The 21,261-nt window shown below is 38.3% G+C and overlaps 1 protein-coding gene across 2 annotated transcripts in view; it reads left to right on the forward strand.

Moving 5' to 3' along the window:
• omd (integrator complex subunit 5 omd) overlaps nucleotides 1-21,261 on the forward strand; it is a 135,996-nt gene that overhangs the window by 41,981 nt on the left and 72,754 nt on the right. For both annotated transcript variants that reach the window (XM_067135447.2, XM_067135446.2), the window contains exons 9-10: nucleotides 2,051-2,206; nucleotides 17,692-17,843. In XM_067135447.2, coding sequence (XP_066991548.1) covers nucleotides 2,051-2,206; nucleotides 17,692-17,843 — 308 coding nt within the window. The remainder of the gene's footprint in view (nucleotides 1-2,050; nucleotides 2,207-17,691; nucleotides 17,844-21,261) is intronic.

A 21,261-nucleotide genomic window follows, 5' to 3' on the forward strand; every position in this document is an offset into this window, starting at 1 on the left:
AAACTAAAGTTATTTTATTCAAAAACATGCGTGAGCCATCCATGGCTAGTAAATACCACAGTCTAACATACAGTACACAGTCGCGAAACTCCTTAGTGATGAAATAGCATCCTCTTGACAGGCAGAACGACACCAATGCTCGCAACTGCCTGCAAGCCGAACAAGTTCTCTACCCAACAGCAGATTGTACCTTCTCACGTAAATTATAAACTTTATCCACCTGAACAACTATATTAATCATAAATTTTAAGAAAACACGTTGATTCACGAGTCTACTTACTGCTACAGTGTGGGAAAATGACAATTGTTTATTTTCGAAGGAACAACTTTTCACACCACTGTAGTTAAGGTCTTAGGCATTTTCAAAATCTCATTCTTGAACTGAATTTGGTAATATTGCTTAAATTATAAAAATAATAATGAACTAAAAACAATTCAAATAATATTTAGAGATCTCAGCAACCTAATGACTGAATTTTGAAGTACTTCACATTTTTTCTATGTCACTGAAAACTTTCATTGCAAACTTTGACAATGTAATATAATCTTAGTTTCACAAATAATTTCAACAGTAATATATGTTGATCACACTAATTTCTTCTTCTTCTCTGCTGACGTAAACTGGCTGTCTTCAGAATGATTCAAACTTAACTTTATATTATTGTACAAATATTTCAAATTTCAAATTTGTTTTCATTAAGTCAGCCCTCCCACTATTTACAAGCCATTTTTTCCACCTGGAAAATTTAAACACTGCTGCATGTTAGGAGGTTACGATTGCATTAAAACGTTATGAAACTTCATAATTAGAAGGATTTTCCATTGAGTTACATTTCTGGATCATTGACAGACAAAATACCTACTTATTTGAAGTTACTTGTCTACGTCCTCACAGTGTTGTTCTATTATACAAAAATGTAAACAAGCTTTACTTTTCAGGATCTTGTTGTTTACTTGCAGTTGAGCAGTTTATTGCGTTACACACACCTCCTTTCATAAATACCATGTTAATTTAACAGAAAACCAATAATCTCTAATGAAATTACCGTATGCTTACCTTGCAAAACAAACACCAACTTACACATCTCAGTAAACCAGTAGCTTGCTGACCATGTGAAGTGCTGCAGTTGGATGGATGAAAAAAATAGCTAAGCTTCGCAACTGTGTATATTACTCATGGTAAATATCATCATTTTTCCACCTGTAATTTGTAACTCTCTTGCTATTGCTATAGATTTCTACAAACACATTTTACTGTTCTTTAGCTTTAGCCATGAATGACTTATAATGAGAACTCACGCAGGCTGTCGTGAACACGTGCTACTACTTAAACTGATGCCATGCAAATGATGTGATACGTACGTAGAATGCTTGCTGCTTGTGATAGGAATAGAGTTGCCAACAGAATGGATGGAAAAATACCAACTTTCAGATTTCTGTACGTCAGGAACACTATATCAACCTTGATGCAAATGATATCCACACTCCAACTTTTCGCTACCAAATTTTGAACAGAAAAAGGTAATGTGGGGATTACTTACATATATCTGGGGTGATCACTGTAAAATTTATTCACAGGGTTTGTCATTAAAAATAATAATAATAATGTCTGTCCTATTTAACCAATTTTTTTTTTGTTTTTACAACAATAATATGTATATTGGTGGACATTTTTTTAAATGAGAATATGGTCATTATTGTTTAAGGTAGGAAATTAACCTGTGCAAGCTGCATTTGACATTTATTTACTAAATTAATGTAGAAAGTTAACCCAATCTAATGCAAAAACAAGCTCATAGATAACTATATTGATTGCAGAGAAAACAATGTTTGAAAAATCCCAGAGCAGGGTGATAGATACACATTTCAAAGTCCAGACCACAATGTGTAGATAGGAAAGAGACATCATGCAGGATACTTTTTGCCTTGAATTGTGAGGTGTATTGTTGGTTACTGATGCAAACTGCTGTGAGCCAGGCAAGCTGGAATAGCACAGAGTGATTCATTTGTGATTTCCTGCAACTACTTATACTCATCATATCATATGCAGGGCTGCTTCTGCAGGAGATGGACTTACTGATGCGTAGTACCGGACATAGTAAGCCAGTTCCTCTTTTGGATGCAGTGAAGTCAGATGTTTCTTCTATCCAGCCATTGCTTCTCAGTTCGGACATCCTACGAGTTCAGTATGCCTTGCGATTATTGGGTAAGTATCTGACAACTGTTTGTTTTTCTGTTGTAAAACACTCTGGAGAAGGTTGGAGTTGATCACACTGGCTGGTTTATTTACTGTGTGCAAGTGTATGTATTCATCTCTGCTCTTTACAGTTTCCAGTGAAATTTAGTATCCTAACATTTTGCTAATTAATGGAAGTGTTACCACCACCATCACCACCACCTATGGGTGGAAATGAATATCAAGATTGATTGTGTATTATGAGGCAAAGATCAGTATGGGCATGAGTTATTTGGGTCATTTATTCCTAATATAAAAAGGTAAAAAGTAAACATTCTTTATGAAACAATGAAACTACTGTTACCAGTCACTTTGAAGTTAGATTAAAAAATTCACATCACAATGCATTTTGGAGACTATTCTCCATCTTCAAGTGGTGAAATGGTGCCTGTGGTTCTGATATACAACTGTATCCAAATAATATTATAGTATTAGGTATAAGAATAGGAGCTATAAATGTATGAGAGGCGATCAAAAAGTTTCCGTTCAACGGCCATTCAGTCCTGAATCGGGATGCCCATCAGGCAAAATTGCCGTGAGCATTGAGGCACTCATCCCACTGATGCACCAGATTGAAGATCCCTGTGTGGTAAAACACTGTGTCCTGCTGCGTGAAATTTCGTAACCGCCTACTGCACATCTTTTTCCGACAGGAAGCGCCGACCCTTTGCGGCCTTTTAGAGGGGACTGAAGGCGTGATAATTGCATGGGGAGAGATCAACACTATTGGCCACATCCACCTCCTGCTTGTTCTTGTCCATAATGGATGAGGCTAGCCTCCCAGATTGACCGGCATCGTGTCGAAACGCGACCTGCATAGAACTTGGTGCACAATGGTGGTTTACGACAGACATGCTGCCCCATACACAGTCTTCATTCTCCAGTGGATGTCCACTGGTGTTTGTCCTTTGGCAGCCAAGAACAGAATAACAGTTCATTGGTCGTGTTTGAATGCATTTGGTAATAACGTTGCTATAGTTCACGTGGCTGCATTTAACGCACGCACCTCGGCACAACACGACTGCCACACTAATCCCTTTGCCTACATGTCCATGCTTATATATTGAACTCGCATTGGAGTCGCACTACGTTGCATGTCCGCTGCAGCATTGCCCTCAAATGTAAACTTTTTGATCATGCCTTATATTACATCTATTTGGGGTTGGCTGTAATTGTGTGTCATTACAGAAATATGCTTTTGTTGCCAAGTTCTTATCAAGGAGGAATGGATATATGAGGGAGTGTCAAAAAATAACCAAAATGATTTTATTACAGAAAAATACTGGCTACATTTATTCAAATTCACTTACAGACCTTTGAATTATTCTCCCTCAGACACAATACAATGGTTCCAGCATTCAGTCCACTGTTCAAAACACTCCATGAAGTCCGTTCTTGATAGCCTGATGAGTATACCCAAAATTGCATTGTTTAATTCTTGATCACTTTGAAAATGACGACCCTGAAGTTCCTTTTTCACTGCAGGAAATTGGTAGAAGTCGCATGGTGCTAGGTCCGGTGAATAAAGTGGATGCCAAATTTGGGTATTGTGTCTTGTGTCTTGATTGCCCGATGCGCAGGTGCGTTGTCCTGGTGCAGGATCCATCCCATTTGAGCAAAGTTTGGTCTTTTTTCTGCAATTTTTCTTTTCAGTGGGCCCTTTAACACTTCCCAATAGTAATCAGCAGTAACAGTACGTTGCTTTTTCACTACATGATCGTACACAATACCCTGCTTATAAAAAAAAAAAAAAAGAGAAGGTGCATGACTTCCCCTGCACTCGCTGAACTTTGCCCTTTTTGGGTCTTGGACTGGAAGGAAGTTTCTATTGGACACTTTGCTGTTTTGTCTCTGAGTCATAATGATGGAACCAGGACTCGTCACATGTGATAATCCTGCCCAAAATATCTGGTTCCCACCGAAGTCTCCCTTTTCATTCTTAACATGCCATCACAGGGTGAGCCTTCTGTTCATCATTCATCACACGTAGCACCCACTTCGCTGAAAATTTTCTACACCCTAGAACATTGTGTATAATATCTTTGGCTGATGTATGGGAGATGTTTATCATTCCAGCAATCTGTTGAATGGTTCAACGGTGGTCTTCCCGCAACATGACATGAATTGTGTTCACATTGATGTCGGTTTTCGAAATTGAGGGTCTTCCGGGGCGTGGAGCATCCTCAAGATCAGTTTTACCCTCCTAAAAGCGTATGTGCCATTCAAAAACTTGCATATTTCCCATGGCCTTCTCTCTGTAAGCTTGCTGCAACATTTTCACTGTTTGTGTTGGAGTTTTGCCCAGGAGAACACAAAATCTCATCGAAGCGCACTGCTGCAACTTGGGATCCATGAGATCCATATTGGGTACGTCGAACTCGGCCTCCTTCCTCAGCTGCTCTCCTGAAACTTAGAAGCCTGAGATGAGTGACGTGCTTCACACTGTATCACTCAAGGTCAAACCTTTCCAGTACTAACACCTGTAAACTCCAGCCCGAGATTATTGAAACAAAAAGATCATTCCAGTTGTTTTCTGATGCCCCTTTGTATACGCAAAAATAAACAGATGTAACAGAACAACAGGAATTATAAATCACATCATTAAGTCATTTCTTGTTCAAAAGCACACTTGCTTATATCTTTGTAACATTTTAGCCAGACCTATCCTTTGCTACGGCAGCAAGGCATAGACATTAAGAACTTAAGGACATTTCCAGAATTACAGCATATGAAATGAAGTTTATGCAGCGAACAACATGCCATGTAAAATGGGATCATAAAATAAATGAAGAATGCAAAACCAATTACATCTGATGATTACCAAGAAAACTGGAAACATCGCATTCAAAGGATGAAATCTGGAAGACTTCCAAGGGAGATCCTGCGCTACCAATCGAGGGGAAACAGATCTATAAGACGTCCAATGAAGTAATGGAGAGAAAATGCAAGACTGTTACGGGCCACTTGGCCCAATACTTGGAAAGATGAAGATGATGATGATAATGATGGTGGTGATGATGCCAAAATGAAAATAGTTTTCAAATATTCATTTTCTATTTTATCATTGAGCATGTGATGTGTAATTGATGCCTAAAAATTGATATTGTTTTTAAAATGTTCAGTTTTATCCCTTTTGGATGCATGTCTAAAATGGTGAGAGAATTCCATATATCTTGTTCTCCATGTCCTGTGTCATTTAGATGTGCTTATGTCATCAACATACTGCCGTATGTTCCTGAATTCTGATGTCAGAACTTCTACCAGTTTGTCCATTGTTAAAAAGAATCACAACTTTTAATGGTGTTTTTATATATAACTAGCTGAAACCCGTCAATATATGACGGTCAATGCGGTAAGTATTTATTGAAGGATTTCCTTATATACAACATACCTTGTACTTTATATTTTTACAATTTTCTTTATGTCGCACTGACACAGGGGTAGGTCTTACGGTGATGATGGGATAGGAAGTGGCTAGAAGTGGGAAGGAAGCGATCGTGTCATGTATATGGGCTAATGTAGTCAACGTAGTACTGCTTTATGTTCCTGAATTCTGATGTCAAAACATCTACCAGTTTGTCCAATTTAAAAAGAGTCACAATTTTTACTGGTGTTTTTATACACAGTTCAGAAAAATTAGGGAAACATGTTTATGAACGTATGCCATGTTCCACAAAACAATACCTCACACCCGGGTATATTACCAATTAAACATTTATTCTTTACCGTTGAAGTATACAAAAGAATATTGATGGATTCGCATTCATTTTCAGAACACAAACGGAAATATCCAAATAGGGGCGAAAACAAAGTGATAAGTCCTCCAGGATGGATTTTTATCACAGTTGGAGAGCTTCAGTATGGTGTATGTCCTCCATGAGCATTTATCTCAGCTTGGCACCTACGTGGCATGCTCCTTATAAGTCGACGGAGATCACGTTGCGATGTCAGGTCCCATTCTTCAATGAGAGCCTGTTTGAGATCTTGGAGAGTCAGTGATGGAACAGGACGCCCATGAACACTTCTGTCAAGCCTATCCCACACATACTCAATGGGATTAAGGTCGCGACTCAGTGCTGGCCATTCCATCTCTAGAATGTCCAGTTCTCGCAAGACAGCTCTGGTGATGCACGCTACATGAGCCCTGGCATTGTCATGCATGAGTACTAATTCAGGGCCAACACCATATGCAGCAACCAACACATGCTATAGCAGTATCTGCTCGATGTACCCCACAGCAGTAAGATTACCACGGACGATGACAAGATCCGTACAGCCATCAATACTGATGCCACCTCACAGCATCACAGAACCTTGTCCGAGTCGGTCGCCTTCCTGGACAACATTTGGCATTTGCTGCTCACCATGGTGTCTCCATACACGTTGACGTACATCACGCTGTGTCAGGGAAAATCTGGACTTGTCTGTGAACAACACAGGTCTCCATTGGCAAAGTTGCCAGTTGACGTGGGTACAGGCAAACAGAAGGCGAGCTTCACGATGTTGCTGTGTTAAATGCAGGGATGCCAACTGTTATGATTCAATCGTAATAATTACCCATAATAACTATGCCTTTATGAATCACACACCACAAATTACGATTTTTTGTTGATTTTTAAATCTAAGTGTATAAAGTGTTCAAATTGATACACAAGGAATGCCATTACAGCTGGAATTTTCAGAATATTATTTCCGGATTTCTCAGTAATATTTATACCTCTTTCCTGTCCCTCCTTTAAGAATATTTTGAGTTTTCACATGCTGAATGCAGTGTGTGCTTCCAGTAACGGGAAAATAGGCACCTGTGAAGTGGTATATTTTGCGGAGTTGTTGTCTTTGTTCGTCACATAATCAGACTTCCATGCAAGTATGCGAGTTCTTTTGTCTTTGTTTTGGTGGAAAAGTGGTGACAAACTCTGTTTCATTGTGAATACTGTGTGCGTGACTGTTGAACTATTTATGTCGATTTTGGTTGCCAAATTTACATATATTGCTCTTCTATGATATATGCTAATCGTGTGTTACGAAATGCGAAATGTTTGAAATAATGAAGCGATTCCTTGTGCAGGAAAATACGTGTGATGATGTTACCGCGACTAGTGATGCTAGTAATAAACCAAAAAATTTAGGGAGGAATACTCAAAAGAATGGCCCTGTTTACTGCTTTCCTCAAAATCTCATTCACATGTGTTTTGTAGTGTGTAAAGCCACGATTTTTCAGATGCACATGATGATGAAGAACAAGACTGAATTCCATGCTAATATGAACTCCAAACTGTTAAGCGCTCTGTTAGTGCAGAGGATGCACATGATATCAAAAGAAAAAGCATGTCACCAGTGTACGTTTACCAAACAGGAACTACAAGCTGCTAAGAGACCAACTACAGTACTCAACAACGATGATAAGATCCGTACAGCCATCAATACTGATGCCACCTCACAGCATCACAGAACCTTGTCCGAATCAGTCGCCTTCCTGGACAACATTTGGCATGTACTGCTCACCATGGTGTCTCCATACACGTTGACGTATGATATGTACTGCAGATCACCTGTTACTTTAGGAGTTAAAAATCATACACTCTTTATATGCCAGTCTTTGAATATGTTACATATGGTTGAATTGTATGTTGTTCATTGATTTTTCAGTTATATGTAAGTTAGTAAGATCTCTGGAAAACAAATTCTACCCCCCCCCCCCGTGCCCTAACGGCTGCATTACGAATTGACTTTCTTGAAAGTATCTCTGTAAATGGGGCACTTGAACAGGACATCTGGGTCGTAAGGACACTTCTCTCAACCTGTTCCTTACTGTCTGGTCAGGTCAGACACTGTGACTCCAGTGACCCTCCTGAGGTCTTGTTGCAGTTCTCTGGCAGATGCTGAACGACGCCGCAATGCACAGATGGTCAGATATCAGTCATCCTGTGGGGTTGTTATGCGTCCACAACCTTGTCCAACCCTCCTTGTAAACCGGCCTGTCTCATTGTAGTAAATCCACAAGCCTTGAATAACTGATGAAGAGATATTGAGATCCACAGCAACACGACAAAAAGTCCATCCTTCCTGGATCAAAGTGACGGCCCTTGCGACTTGAACCTTGTTGCGATGTCTCATGGGATGTGCTGGTTGACGTACAGCGTGCTCAAATGACTGCAGTAATCTGTGTACCTCACAACGACACATGGACACACTGCTATTCACTTTGTTTTGAGGGGTCACCTGACAGTTTAATGCATGGCTATACCTACAGATGGAGTATAACTTTGATTTGACATACCCTGAGTAACTAAGGTCTCAAGGTATGCTGTATGACCACTGGAACTCCATCTACCACATTAACATTCACATACCAGATGTTACAATACATGTTACCCTAATTTTTTTTAACTATTTATATAACTAGCTGAAACCCATCAAGACATATGACGGTCAATGGTGTAAATATTTATTGAATGATTTCCTTATATACGACGTTCCTTGTACTGTATATTTTTAGAATTTTCTTTATGTCACACCGACACAGGTAGGTCTTACGGCAATGATGGGGTAGAAAGCGGTTAGATGTGGGAAGGGAGCCAACTGTGGTCTTAATTAAGGTACAGCCCCAGCATTTGCTCTGGGCTGCCGACAGTGAGGTTCGAACCCACTATCTCCTGAATGCAAGTTGATAGGTACGTGACCCAAACCACGCAGCCTCTTGCTCGGTGCATTCCTTGTACAATTACCTTTTCACACTGTTGCAACTTTAAAATATTGCTCTCTTGGCATTGCAAAATTTAACTGGCCATGGCTGAAAACTGGCTGAGGTAAATAGAGACCTTCATGTCCCGTGAGTTTTATTGATCGTGATACAAAATGCCCAGCAAATTGGAATTTGATGCCTCTTGAAAGAAAATGGAAGGGTTTTATCGGATGTTGTTAAGGAAATTCGAGGAATTAGAGCTCTCTGTTGTAACTGTATAATATCCTAATTCCATGTGAAAAAATCACTTTTGTAATTACGGCAATATTTATGTCAAATTAGAGGTTATGTATTTATTACTATGTTATAAGCATTATTTATTCCATTGTAAGAACACTATGCCAAATTGGTGAACTTCTGTGGCACCAAAAGTTGGGAATCTTTGTTAGGCAAGAGAGCTAAATATAAAGAAAGTTGTGTAAGAGGTTGGCTTGCCCAACCAATGTGACGCGTATCTCCCAGCAGTTTTCAGGGCATCAGTACACTAATGCTTAGCATCAGTATTTTGAAAATGGTGTGCGCATGTGACAAGAATGCAAGATAGTGATTAGCTCCTACGGAGAAAAAATGTGAGGGTAAGAGTGATGGTTGCTTGGAGAACCGTGTGATTCGAAAAGATTATTTAATGTCTGGTTTGCCGGAAGTGTTTGTCGTTTTGATTTGAGGTCTTGTCTGTTTGTGTCTTCGAGAATTTGTGTCTTAACTTTTGGCTGGGACATCCAACTGACTTTGGCGTTACTGCACGTCTGTGGAAGTTTGCTGTGAAGTGCTAAGCTATAATAGTTAATTCATATACTGTATGCATTTACTGTGGTCTCAGACTGTGAACTTATGTGATATGTTATCAGTGGGGCATTAGGGTATCTAACTTCAACTTCGAGTGATTATGTAATAGCGCACTCATTGCTATGAGTTCATTCAAACATTAGGAGATGAAAGCTATTAATGCCCTGTGCTTCCTTTCATAGCATGGTTTCATTCCTGTATGCTGTAGCAGATTATGTGGTGGCAGTTTGTGATCCTGCATTTCTCATTAGTCAGATTGGATATATATTCAAGCTAAGAAGATAGTGAGGAAAGCAACAAGAAACTACCTCACTCCTCATTTCCCTAGTACGCCTCTTCAGTGATGCCTAGGCCATCTATGACAGCTGATGGCAGAGCTGTTGAGGATCCCACCAGCGGCATCGTTGACGGACAAACATACATACATAAGAAGGTAGATATTTCGTGGTGCAAATATGTATAGTGGAATTTAGCGTGTGTCAAGGTCGTCGTACCAGCCAGTTTAATTTATTGGTTATGTTGTGTATATTCATTGATTATTTTCTATAGTGTGGGAAGAGTGTTGTTCTTATGATGTTATATGTTATGAAAGTGGATATTGTAGGCATATTCCATACACACACGTATATATGATCAGTGGTAGAGTGTATATTCTAAATGTTGTTCTATGTGGTTCTATGTTGTGACAGTGGATGTTGTTGGCGTTTTCCATGCACACATATATACTGTATATCAGTGTTGGAAGAGGGTGTGTTTAAAATGTTGTCCTATGTTATGAAGGTAGATGTTGTGGGCATGTTCCATGCATCTACTGATAGAGCAAAGTTTGCTAAAGTGTCCTCAGCAATTGTAGCACATGCCGTTTGAATTTTTCCCAAACTGCTACCAGTGTATCTGGTTTTCTATGGTATACAACATCCTTAAGAGTTCCCCATAGATAGAAGTCCAACGGAGTTAGATCCGGAGAACGCAGTGGAGACTCAATTGGACATCTTTGTCCTATCCTGCGCTGGAAATTTGTCATCAAGGTATGCGTCGGACATCTCGGTGGTAATGTGGTGGTGCACCATCATGTTGGAAATTAAATTCCTCATTTCCATAGAGTCTGTGAATAGCGGGTAAGACAGATGTGCATATCATGTTCAGATACACTTGGCCAATTACTGCTCCTTCAAAAAAGAATGGTCCAATTAAACCCCTAGATGGCAGCCCACATCAAACATTAATTCCAGCTAAATTAACAGCCTTTTCCACAAAAACATGTAGATTGTTCCGTTTAACTTAAATTGTGCCTTATCGGACCAAACAACTTTCCCTACGAAGGCCTCATCCTCTTGCACCATGTTCCGAAACCACTCACAGTACTACATTCTCCGATCAGGGTCATCTTCATTTAATACATGCAAAAGTCTTGGGATGAAAACTTTCAACTTTGCTGTTTTAATAATATGGAGTATGCTGGTTCTGCTAGTCACAGTCTCACATGCATATTGCTTTGTAGATTTCAGCGATTAGTGTTCAAAGTGTTCCAAAACCATAGCCGAGGACGCGAGGCTTGTTACTACGTGAGGTCTCCCAGATATGCCCTTGTGAACATCGCGTATGGTATCGTGAGTCTCCAGTTTGTCTTGGATGCTTGCAATTGTCACTCGCGTTGGTGGTTCTGTTCTGTACACATGCCTCCATTGACATTCGTCGCAAAAAATTGTTTCATCTTTAGATATATTAGAGTTGGAGCAGAGTGGCCACAAGAGCAGTGTGATCTTCATTTGGTACTTCCATGAAAATGGTTGCTTAATGAAAACAAATTGCTCTGAGAACAGCTCAGAACAAATCAGTGATTTCAAAACAGGCTATGATAATCAAAGCATCCGTCTATGGTTAGTGTTGCACTTATCAACAAGTTCCACATACAATAGAAATGAAACCTACACTGCATTACACCATGGCCTCAGCCTGTGTGACCGCAACAGACAAGGAATATGAAGAGCAATATATGCAAAAAGCATTAGATCCTGCCAGCATTCTAAAGAGTTCTGAGAAATACACCTATCAATCAACTGTGTTAGATTATCCACAGTGAAAACTCTCACCCCTTTTGAAACTCGTCTTAAAATTCTTGTACGCTTTTACAGTTTGATAGTTTAGCCTGGAATAACTCATTTAGGGATTTAATGAAAAAGCTGTCATTATTAGTTTGTTGCAGAGAAACCAAAGTAGCAGATGGGGATATTCAAGTAGCAGGTAGGATTCGTAGATAAACATCCTCTGACAATTTTTCAGTATTATATTTTACAACACCTGGCAAGCCAAAGCCTTTGTGATCCTGCAGACCATCAAAGCCACCATCTTCAGTGACAGGAATCAAATCTACATGGGAACTGGATGAAATAGGACTGTTGTTATGAAACTGCTCCATTCATCATCTTACACCAACTATTCATTAACATATGTTATTTGAACATGCCATTATTCTACTTACCTGGTATTATCCAAATACACTTACAAACACACAGAAAAAGAAAATATTCATTAATTACACTCCCAGTTGTATCAGTAGTGGCTTTCACAATACAGCAGTAGAACTGTTGGCAGTTCATAATAATCCCTCAAGTAATATAACTTGTATGTTTTTCTAATCTCTTGAAACAAATATAATACTTAGAACACCATAACACACCTGTAAAAAGTGTATTAGGAACCAAATGATGTGTCATGTTCTACAGGAACATTGTCAGATTCTATCAAATCACTTTTAACCATGCATATGGACAGGCTCCAGGCTCAGGCGTTGGAGATAACGGACATGAACCCACAGCTGGTTTTAAGTTAAGTATAGAAAACTTTCTCACGTCTACTGAAGTGCCAATAACGAACTTCAACATTGATCTAATTTCTCTCACTTTTTCATAATATCGCCCATTCACAATCATTGATAAGTTTATGCAACATAAACTACGTTGTACACACGTATGCATGCTTAAAAGTGATCTGAGAATGTTCTTGTAGAACGAAATATGTCATTTTGTTGCTAATACATTTTTTTACAGGTATGTTATAGTGTTCTAAGTGTTCTAAGTGTTATATTTTGTGTTTTGACGGGCAAAAATACATATAAGTGACTGTATATTAACTGAGTTGACACTGAAAAGGAATGGCTTCCTTCATAACAAAGAAAATCTCTCAAGTTACGAAAAGAAACGATCACATATTGGTCGACTTGTAAGATGAAAGAGCTGCAAGATGTCTTGTTGGTAAGTAGGAGTCGCTATACAGTTTGGTTGGCCCAGCAGTTAAAAAATAACTATAAATCACTACCTTCAGTAGCATTCGAGGAGAAATAGTTCGGTTGCTCCCTTAGAGACCGAAGTTACATAGCACAGCCTAGACATCACTCTCTTTGAATTTATTTGGTGTATGGACTGAGTATAGAGAATTTGAGCCAATTTGTTTTTTGTTGAGAAGCTGATGTTTTGTTTCTTGAAAGCTCTGACTATTTGGTATGATGCTTTTCTAGTGAATGGTAAACTCGGACAGACTGGCTTATACTGTATAAACTCATAAAATGTATGACTGTTTGTACATTGGACAAACTGGCATATTTCATGGGCACATGGCAGCACTTTGGCTAAATAAGCATGATAAGTGGGGCCCGGATGTTGATGACATGTCATCTTTTTAGTGAGCTGTCTAAAACAATGCTGAAGCACATATAAACTCCTGCCCGGCTACCCCGTCTTCAAATATGTCATTTTTATTTTGCTTCTTTTTGCATTTTTTGCTATTTTTCCAGTTTAAGAGCATTTTTTAAGTTTGGTAGATTTTTTGGGTCATATTTTAGAGAAATCAGCCTTTTAAGGTCATTTTTTTCGATTTAGTTATGTCACATCTTTATATGAGGGAGTTATGTCTCTCAGAGTTAAGAACAACCTAGTAGCTCATACAAGGTAATTTAAAATATTTCAGTATTGCTATTAGTAGTAAAATATATACGAAGTATATTGGATGCAGAAGGTTACTCTTGTTTTCGTCGCAAACCAGTTATTAGCGGAATGGAATGTTACGTGCTCTGTTGACCAAGGTCAGCTGTGGCGGGGTAGAAAGGGAAAGGGGTGGATATTCTTGTCTCAGTTCCACATAGTTCACGACGAGAGATATTGGTTCATTGCCGCTTTCAAAATGCCTAAAATAAAACCAAGTGGGTCAGTGAATTTAAAACAACTAGTGTCTGAATTTGGTGATAATGTGTTTTCTGCCGATGGAAGCATATTGTTTTGCAGCTGCTGACAGAAAATTTACTGTAACGCAACATATCGGTCGCGATAAACACATTTGTGCTCTTCAGCATGTTTCAAATAAACCTGCAACTCATGCGCTTACTGCCTTCAGTTGCTTTCACTTCCGGCAAGTCACCATAGTTCAGTAAAGAATTGTGTGATGTATTTGTATCTGCAAACATTCCGCTGTATAAAATCAACAGCACGAAATTACATGGATTTTTGGAAAAACATACGAATCAAGAAATACCAGACGAATCAACTTTATGTAAGATTTATTTAAGGCTTTTCAGGCGTTTGCTCTATTAATCAGCGTTTCGTCTTAGGTCTGACACTAGACTCATCAGAGTGGGATGTGTCAGACCCTACCCACTGACGCTGGGGTGTATGCAGGTGAATCTAATTTCCCCCTTGGGAACTTAGGATTTCCATTCGGAATTGCTAGGCAGGCAATAATTCCAATGTGGAGTTTTATCTCCCGTATGAAGTTATCAGACTGTGCCTCTTATATAGGGCTTCTGATAAGTTCACCTGCATACACCCCAGCGTCGTGGGTAGGGTCTGACACATCCCACTCTGATGAGTCTAGTGTCAGACCTAAGATGAAACACTGGTTAATAGAGCAAACGCCTGAAAAGCCTTACATCTGATCTGTTTTCTGACATGCTCTATTGGTGGAAAAATATCTAATTCCCTCCTTGGGAACTGAGGATTTCCATTAAGATTTATTTGCCGCAGTGTTACGAAGACACATTAAACAAAATAAGATCTGAAACTTGCGGGAAGAAGATATGGGTGTCAATCGACGAAACTTCAGATGCTATGGGGCGTTATATAGCCAACGTTGTGATCAGAACTTTAGAAATGCGTACACCAGGTGAAATATTTTTATTGACTACCGAAGTGTTAGAAAAGACCAATTATTCTACCATATAAAAACTCTTTGATAGTGCTATGCTTCTCCTGTGGCCTGAGGGCATCAAACATGACGATGTACTTTTATTTCTTACTGATGCTGCACTGTATATGGTACGAGCAGCTAATTCATCGAAGGCACTCTATTCTAAAATGGTCCATGTTACTTGCCTTGCCCATGGACTGCACAGAGTTTGTGAAGAAGTAAAGGCTCTTTACCCCAGTGTAGACAGGCTTATAGCGAATGTTAAGAAAGTTTTCTTAAAAGCACCCTCGTGAGTTGCACGTTTCACAGCTGAAGCTCTAGACATTGCATTACCTCCACAACCTATCATAACACGCTGGGGCACGTGGTTAAATGCATGTATGTATTATTGCAAAAACTTCAAGTTAGTGAAGGAAATAGTGCAGAGTTTTTACAGTGAAGAAGCCGCAACAATAAAATTTGCCTAGGACATGCTATCTGAACCAAACATTGAAAGTAGTTTGGCATTCATAAAATCAAATTTCGCCTTATTGGCAGCAACAATCACATCGTTGGAGAAAATGGGCGAAGAAATGGTTGATTCCATTTCCTTCATCAACCGGATGGAAACTAGTCTTAGCAACAATCGTGACAAAATTTCTGCGGGTATTGCATTAAAACTGAAAAAAAGTGCTGGACAAAAACACCGGGTATAAAACATTATGCAAAATTTCAGACATTCTTTCTGGTGAAAACTACTGCATGGATGGGATTGAGGAGGATTTAACAGCAAACCACCTTCCTCACTTCAAGTACGCTCCAATCACATCAGTTGATGTTGAACGCAGCTTTTCGAGATATAAAAACTTGTTGGCTGATAACCATCGATCATTTACATTTGACATCAGAATGACATTTGTAGTGCAGTGCAACTCAGACTAAAGTGAACATAAACCTTTTGTTAAGTGCTAGAAATCTGTTTTGATTGAATTTTTAATTTGAGCTTAAGATGTCAATTTTGAACTATTGGTGAATTTTTTATTATAAAATCATTTTCTCCATTTTATAGTGCATTTTTTGAATTATTAAATCATTTATTAAAGTCCTTTTTATTCGTTTTAAGGGCATTTTTTAAACTTTTTAACGGCATCAACATCCGGGCCCTAATGATAAGTATGCACATCTGCATGATACAGGATACGAAGTACCAAGTATACAGAATTCTCTCACCATTTTACACACATCCCAAAGGGATAAAACTGAATATTTTAGAAATCCTAGAAATTTATAGGTATCATCAATTAATAAATCCACAACACACATTCTCAATGATTGACAACAACTGTATATTTCTGAAACAGCACACAATTATAGTTGACCTGACATAGTTGTAGTTCATTTATAATGTATACAGATCCTAGTCTTGAATGTAACACTATAATATTCTTTGGAAATAGTTGTATATCAGTAGAATAATCATGTCTGTCACCATTTCATCATCTGAAGATGGTGCACTCTGAAATGTGGTGTGAGGTGATTTAATAAAACTTCAAAGTGACTGTTAACAGTGTTTTAATTGTTTTATAAAGAATTATTTCACAGTCACGATAAGGCTTATGTCAAAATTTTGTTATGTTTAAAAAATTAAAATTCTTGTTAAATTTGAATACCTAAACAAGTCAGGAGTCTCTGAACTCAAGTGCCAAGAACCTAACTGCAATGCCACATATATAGGACAAATAAAACATAATTTCCTCACCACAAGATACACCCCCCCCCCCCCCCCCCCCGTACCCAGTATATGAAAGAATGTTCCACAACACTCACATTGCCCCGCTCCTACTTCCCCATCCCCTCTCCACGGCACAGTATGCTAGATTATAATATGGAGAAAGTACTGACCTGCTCTCCCCTATCCAATAGGAAGGATCCACAACGTTCCAGTAGCCCCTCACCTGCGTCCCCTCCCCTCTCCGCCAACATGCTTTGCCCAAAACCTTCCACTAGCTTTTCCTTGACCACAGTCGTGAAATAGTGTTCAGTGACAACTGACTAAGCTTTGGCAATCCAGATAAGTACATAATTTTGTTTTTCATAATGTTGATACGGTGTTGGTTGAGTACTTATAAAATCATAATTTGTTAATTCTTGTTCATATTATCTCTATCATTGACAAGTTTACGGCCGGACTGAGTGGCTCAGACGGTTGAGGCGCTGGCTTTCTGACCCCAACTGGCAGGTTCGATCCTGGCTCAGTCCGGTGGTATTTGAAGGTGCTCAAATACGTCTGTCTCGTGTCGGTAGATTTGCTGGCACGTAAAGAACTCCTGCGGGACTAAATTCCGGCACCCTGGCGTCTCCGAAAACCATAAAAATAGTTAGTGGAACGTAAAGCAAATAACATTCTTATTATTGACAAGTTTACGCAAAATAAACAATACTGTAGATATTTACACATGATTTAAGTGATTTGATAGAATCTGAGGATGTTCTTGTAGAACAAAACATGTACTTCTTTGTGTAATAGTGTGTATTTTTTACAGGGTTGTTTATAGTGTTATAATTTTTATTGACATTTTGTGTGTTTGACAGACTGGAAAGTTTTTATGTCCAAATTTGAAGAGCTGATTGAATCACAAAATACATCCAAAATTATTAAAGGGGTCTTTATATTCTTAAATTTAAGTAATTAAGAAGAGATCATTTGACCTAGCATCTTTCGATGTACATGAATTCTGTATCTCCTTGTAACTTTGTTGATTCTCAGGTCTCCTAGGCTACCGCAGCCCTATTGTTCTGGTCAACACTGCCTCCTACCTGTTACAACGTGCAAGTACTGAAGAGCATCTGGTTGCATTGGTTGGCCTTGTCACAGATGGGATCTGTTCTCTTTCAACTTCTTTGTCTGTACCGGAAGAAGTAAGTCTCCCTTTGTCATTATCTCAGACAAATCATTGAATCTCTATATATACAATAAGAGTTTTGTCTGTACCTTGCTCAGAATTTAAAAAGAATGTTATATCTGTATTAGTCATGTCCACAGTAACAAGGAAATGCCCATTGTTAACAACTCTCACTCACTCTCTTGCCTTGAACGTGTAAGTGGTTAAAAGTTTCATGTACTTGGGAAGTGTGATCACAAAAGATGGAAAGATAACCGAGGAAATTTGGAAAAGAATACAACAAGCAAACAGCTTCTACCAGAGTGTAAGGGGTATTTTGTGGAACCAAGATGTCCTGAAGAAATGTAAGAAAGTATTGTATTCAACCTATTATGAACCCATACTGTGACATTTTCCTCATATCGACGTTGATAATAACCATCCTTGCTTGACGGAGAATGGAATCTGCATCTATAATTATCTTTAGAATACGACGGAACAACGACGTTTCAATATAGTAATTTATTTAAATGAAAGAATTAATTATAAAACTTGAGAAAATGGAGCAATATTTCTAAATTCACGGCATGATTTATAAGGTAATAACGAGTTGGATAATCAACAAAATTGAGTATGGAAACTCAACATTTAAAGTGGGATACAACTGAAGTCGTACAGACGCGGCAAGCTTACATTGCCCATTGTTAACAACTCTCACTCACTTTCTTGCCTTGAACATGGAAGGAAGCAATCGTATAAGCTGAGCATTAGAAGCATTATTATTATCGCTGCATTTCACACTTGTCGCCGATATTCACGAAAGATGCGACCGGTATTTTGTTGTACGGTCAGAGTTACGGAATTTAATATCAGTCTGAACTGTTTGCTGTGATAATTGAAATTACTATTTCTCGATCGTATAAATATTGATTTTATTAATTGTAATTTCTACATGCTTGGCCAAGAATAATGTATACTATTATGTTACAGTGCACGACATTCAAGATGTGTATTTCCTTTAGTGTATGTTACATCGCGATGAATGAATATGTGAGGCACCAGGACTACGCCAAGATGAACTGTAAAACTTCACCTGATCCCGGCGAGGTGGCTCTACATAAGTCCTTACTTTTATGTTCACTAATACAGAATTCTCTTTCAGGTTATTTTCTTTATTTTGATTCTTGTGTACGGTACATATCATTTACAATCGGCAGAGCAGAAAGAATATTTGGAATATAAGATTGATATTATATCGTCAAATAAATCAAGGTACCGTAGGACATAGTATACCCTCAATTAACAGTTTCAAGCCACATTCAATGTTGATCACGTATTTAGATCTCACTTACTTGAATCTCTGGATGTTAGTGTTCAGTAATATTAATTTCAGTGTTAAACGGGTCAGGTAAATTAGGATCTTCGAAACAATGATTATGCATCGAGTGTAATGATATTTGTACTATTATTGCTGAGTAGAGAGTAGTAATTCTATTCCACAGTATTCAGCAGATTTGCACGGTAACTTTTATTATACAGGAGAATTGAGGACAGTGTTGGCTACATATTCTTGAATCTTTGTATCTTAGGTTGACGAGTTATTGAATGTACGTAGTTTTTAAGATCTACGAGTATTGAATCTACGTGTTTATGAGTCTACGAGCTATTGAATTGACGTGTTATTTAAGTTACGTGTTATGTTGCATTGATTTTATGAGAGGTATTTGTTGACTAGAGTCTTTGAGTCTAGAAATGAATAGATCGCTTGTAACAATGAAATGAGAAAGGTAATAGAATTTAGCAATCTTCGATATTAATCAATGAGGCCGTATGCCAAGTTCTGCTCTTGTTATTTATTACAGATGTTTTTCTACGAGAATCTGACCAGAATTGATCCTGTAACCACCAGTACTACCACAGTAGTACTGTAATATTATGTTTGTGCATAAGATTTTATTTCAGCCTTTCGACGAAGACTAATTCAGAATTGATCCAGTGCGGCTATATTGTAATATTGTGGGATGTACTTTATCCATTCTAGAATGTGCCACATTCTTCTCATTCTTTCAGTATGTTGAGATGATTTATTCTTTACTTGATGGAACCACATTTGTTTATGTTCTTGGAATCGATCTTTAATCTCACATTATTTATTTATTATTCATTTCCTACAAACTATGGTACAGAAGACAAAAAGGGACAGGGTAAGGAATGAAAGAATAAAGGAGGAAGCTGGTGTGTACCCATCCCTGAATGAAAAAGTGACAAGGGCCCGTTTGAAATGGTTTGGCCATGTCAAACGAATGGACGATAGAAGGACAGCAAAATAATGGCAACACACAGTCCTGGCCGGAAAACGACCGTTAGGAAGACCTAGGAAGAGATGGCTGGACCAAGGGAAAGAGGATATAGGAACAAGAGGAGTCAGCTGGGATGTCGTCTTGAGAGAAGAGTGGTACATGGACAGACAGAAGTGGAGAGAGCTCGTAAACCACACCCGGGCAACTGGAGTGGAAAACTGATGATGAGATGAGAATTGAGTATGTTGTGTGAGAAAGGGAAAAATCTCTTTCATATTTATGAGCATCTTTATGTTGCTGCCATTGAATTAACTAATTTATAATTGCTCAAATGATATAACCTGAAGGCCGATGTAAGGATTTCTCTTAGAACCGCGGGTAAAGGAGACTAGAATCAACCAACCCAAACTCATTTGGAGCAGTTTATATCGAAATTCAATCATGTTATTGTCAATTACAATCGAGACTAACTTATATCATCGTGACATGTATTAAATCAATGATTAAGGTGACATTTAAGCCACCATTTATGGCAATGTTTTAAATAATTTTCAAGATACTTAAATATTAATTTGAAGATTTATTATTTATGACTGAATCAATGTTCGACTATACAAAATTTCAAATGGACTAACGATTAAGTACTGGTATTTATAAATGCAATTGTAAATATGGACATGTTGTCATTTTAAGGTCATTGTTTAGATGCGCCATTGTTGTTACTAAAGACCGCCATACTTGTCATGTTATCTTCAACAACGTACATTGTCCTCCAACAATAGCACATCGTATATAAATAAACCAGCCATCCTATATTTAAATTTATTATTTGATATTGAAACAACTATTCGATTACTTTTTGAAGAATAAAATCAATAATAATTGGTTCAAAGAAGTTCAGGACGATTTGGAAGAATTGGGTATAACTCGGCAACAAATCAAAGACAGAAAAGAGAAGAGGATTTTGAAGAACAAAAGCATAAGTCTCAAACTAAAAGTAGTTGAACGGAAACAATATACTATATCGGACACACAAAGGGCTTCCAGGTCGGAGAGGATGAAAAAGTTCTGGGAGAAGAAGAAGAAGAAATTAACTCAAATGTGTTGATTTCAGTGCTCCAATGTGGGCGTAAAATATGTAAATAAATAATAGTT

This window comes from Anabrus simplex, chromosome 1 (genome assembly GCF_040414725.1).
Source record: "Anabrus simplex isolate iqAnaSimp1 chromosome 1, ASM4041472v1, whole genome shotgun sequence".
Classification (NCBI taxonomy): Eukaryota; Metazoa; Arthropoda; class Insecta; order Orthoptera; family Tettigoniidae; genus Anabrus; species Anabrus simplex.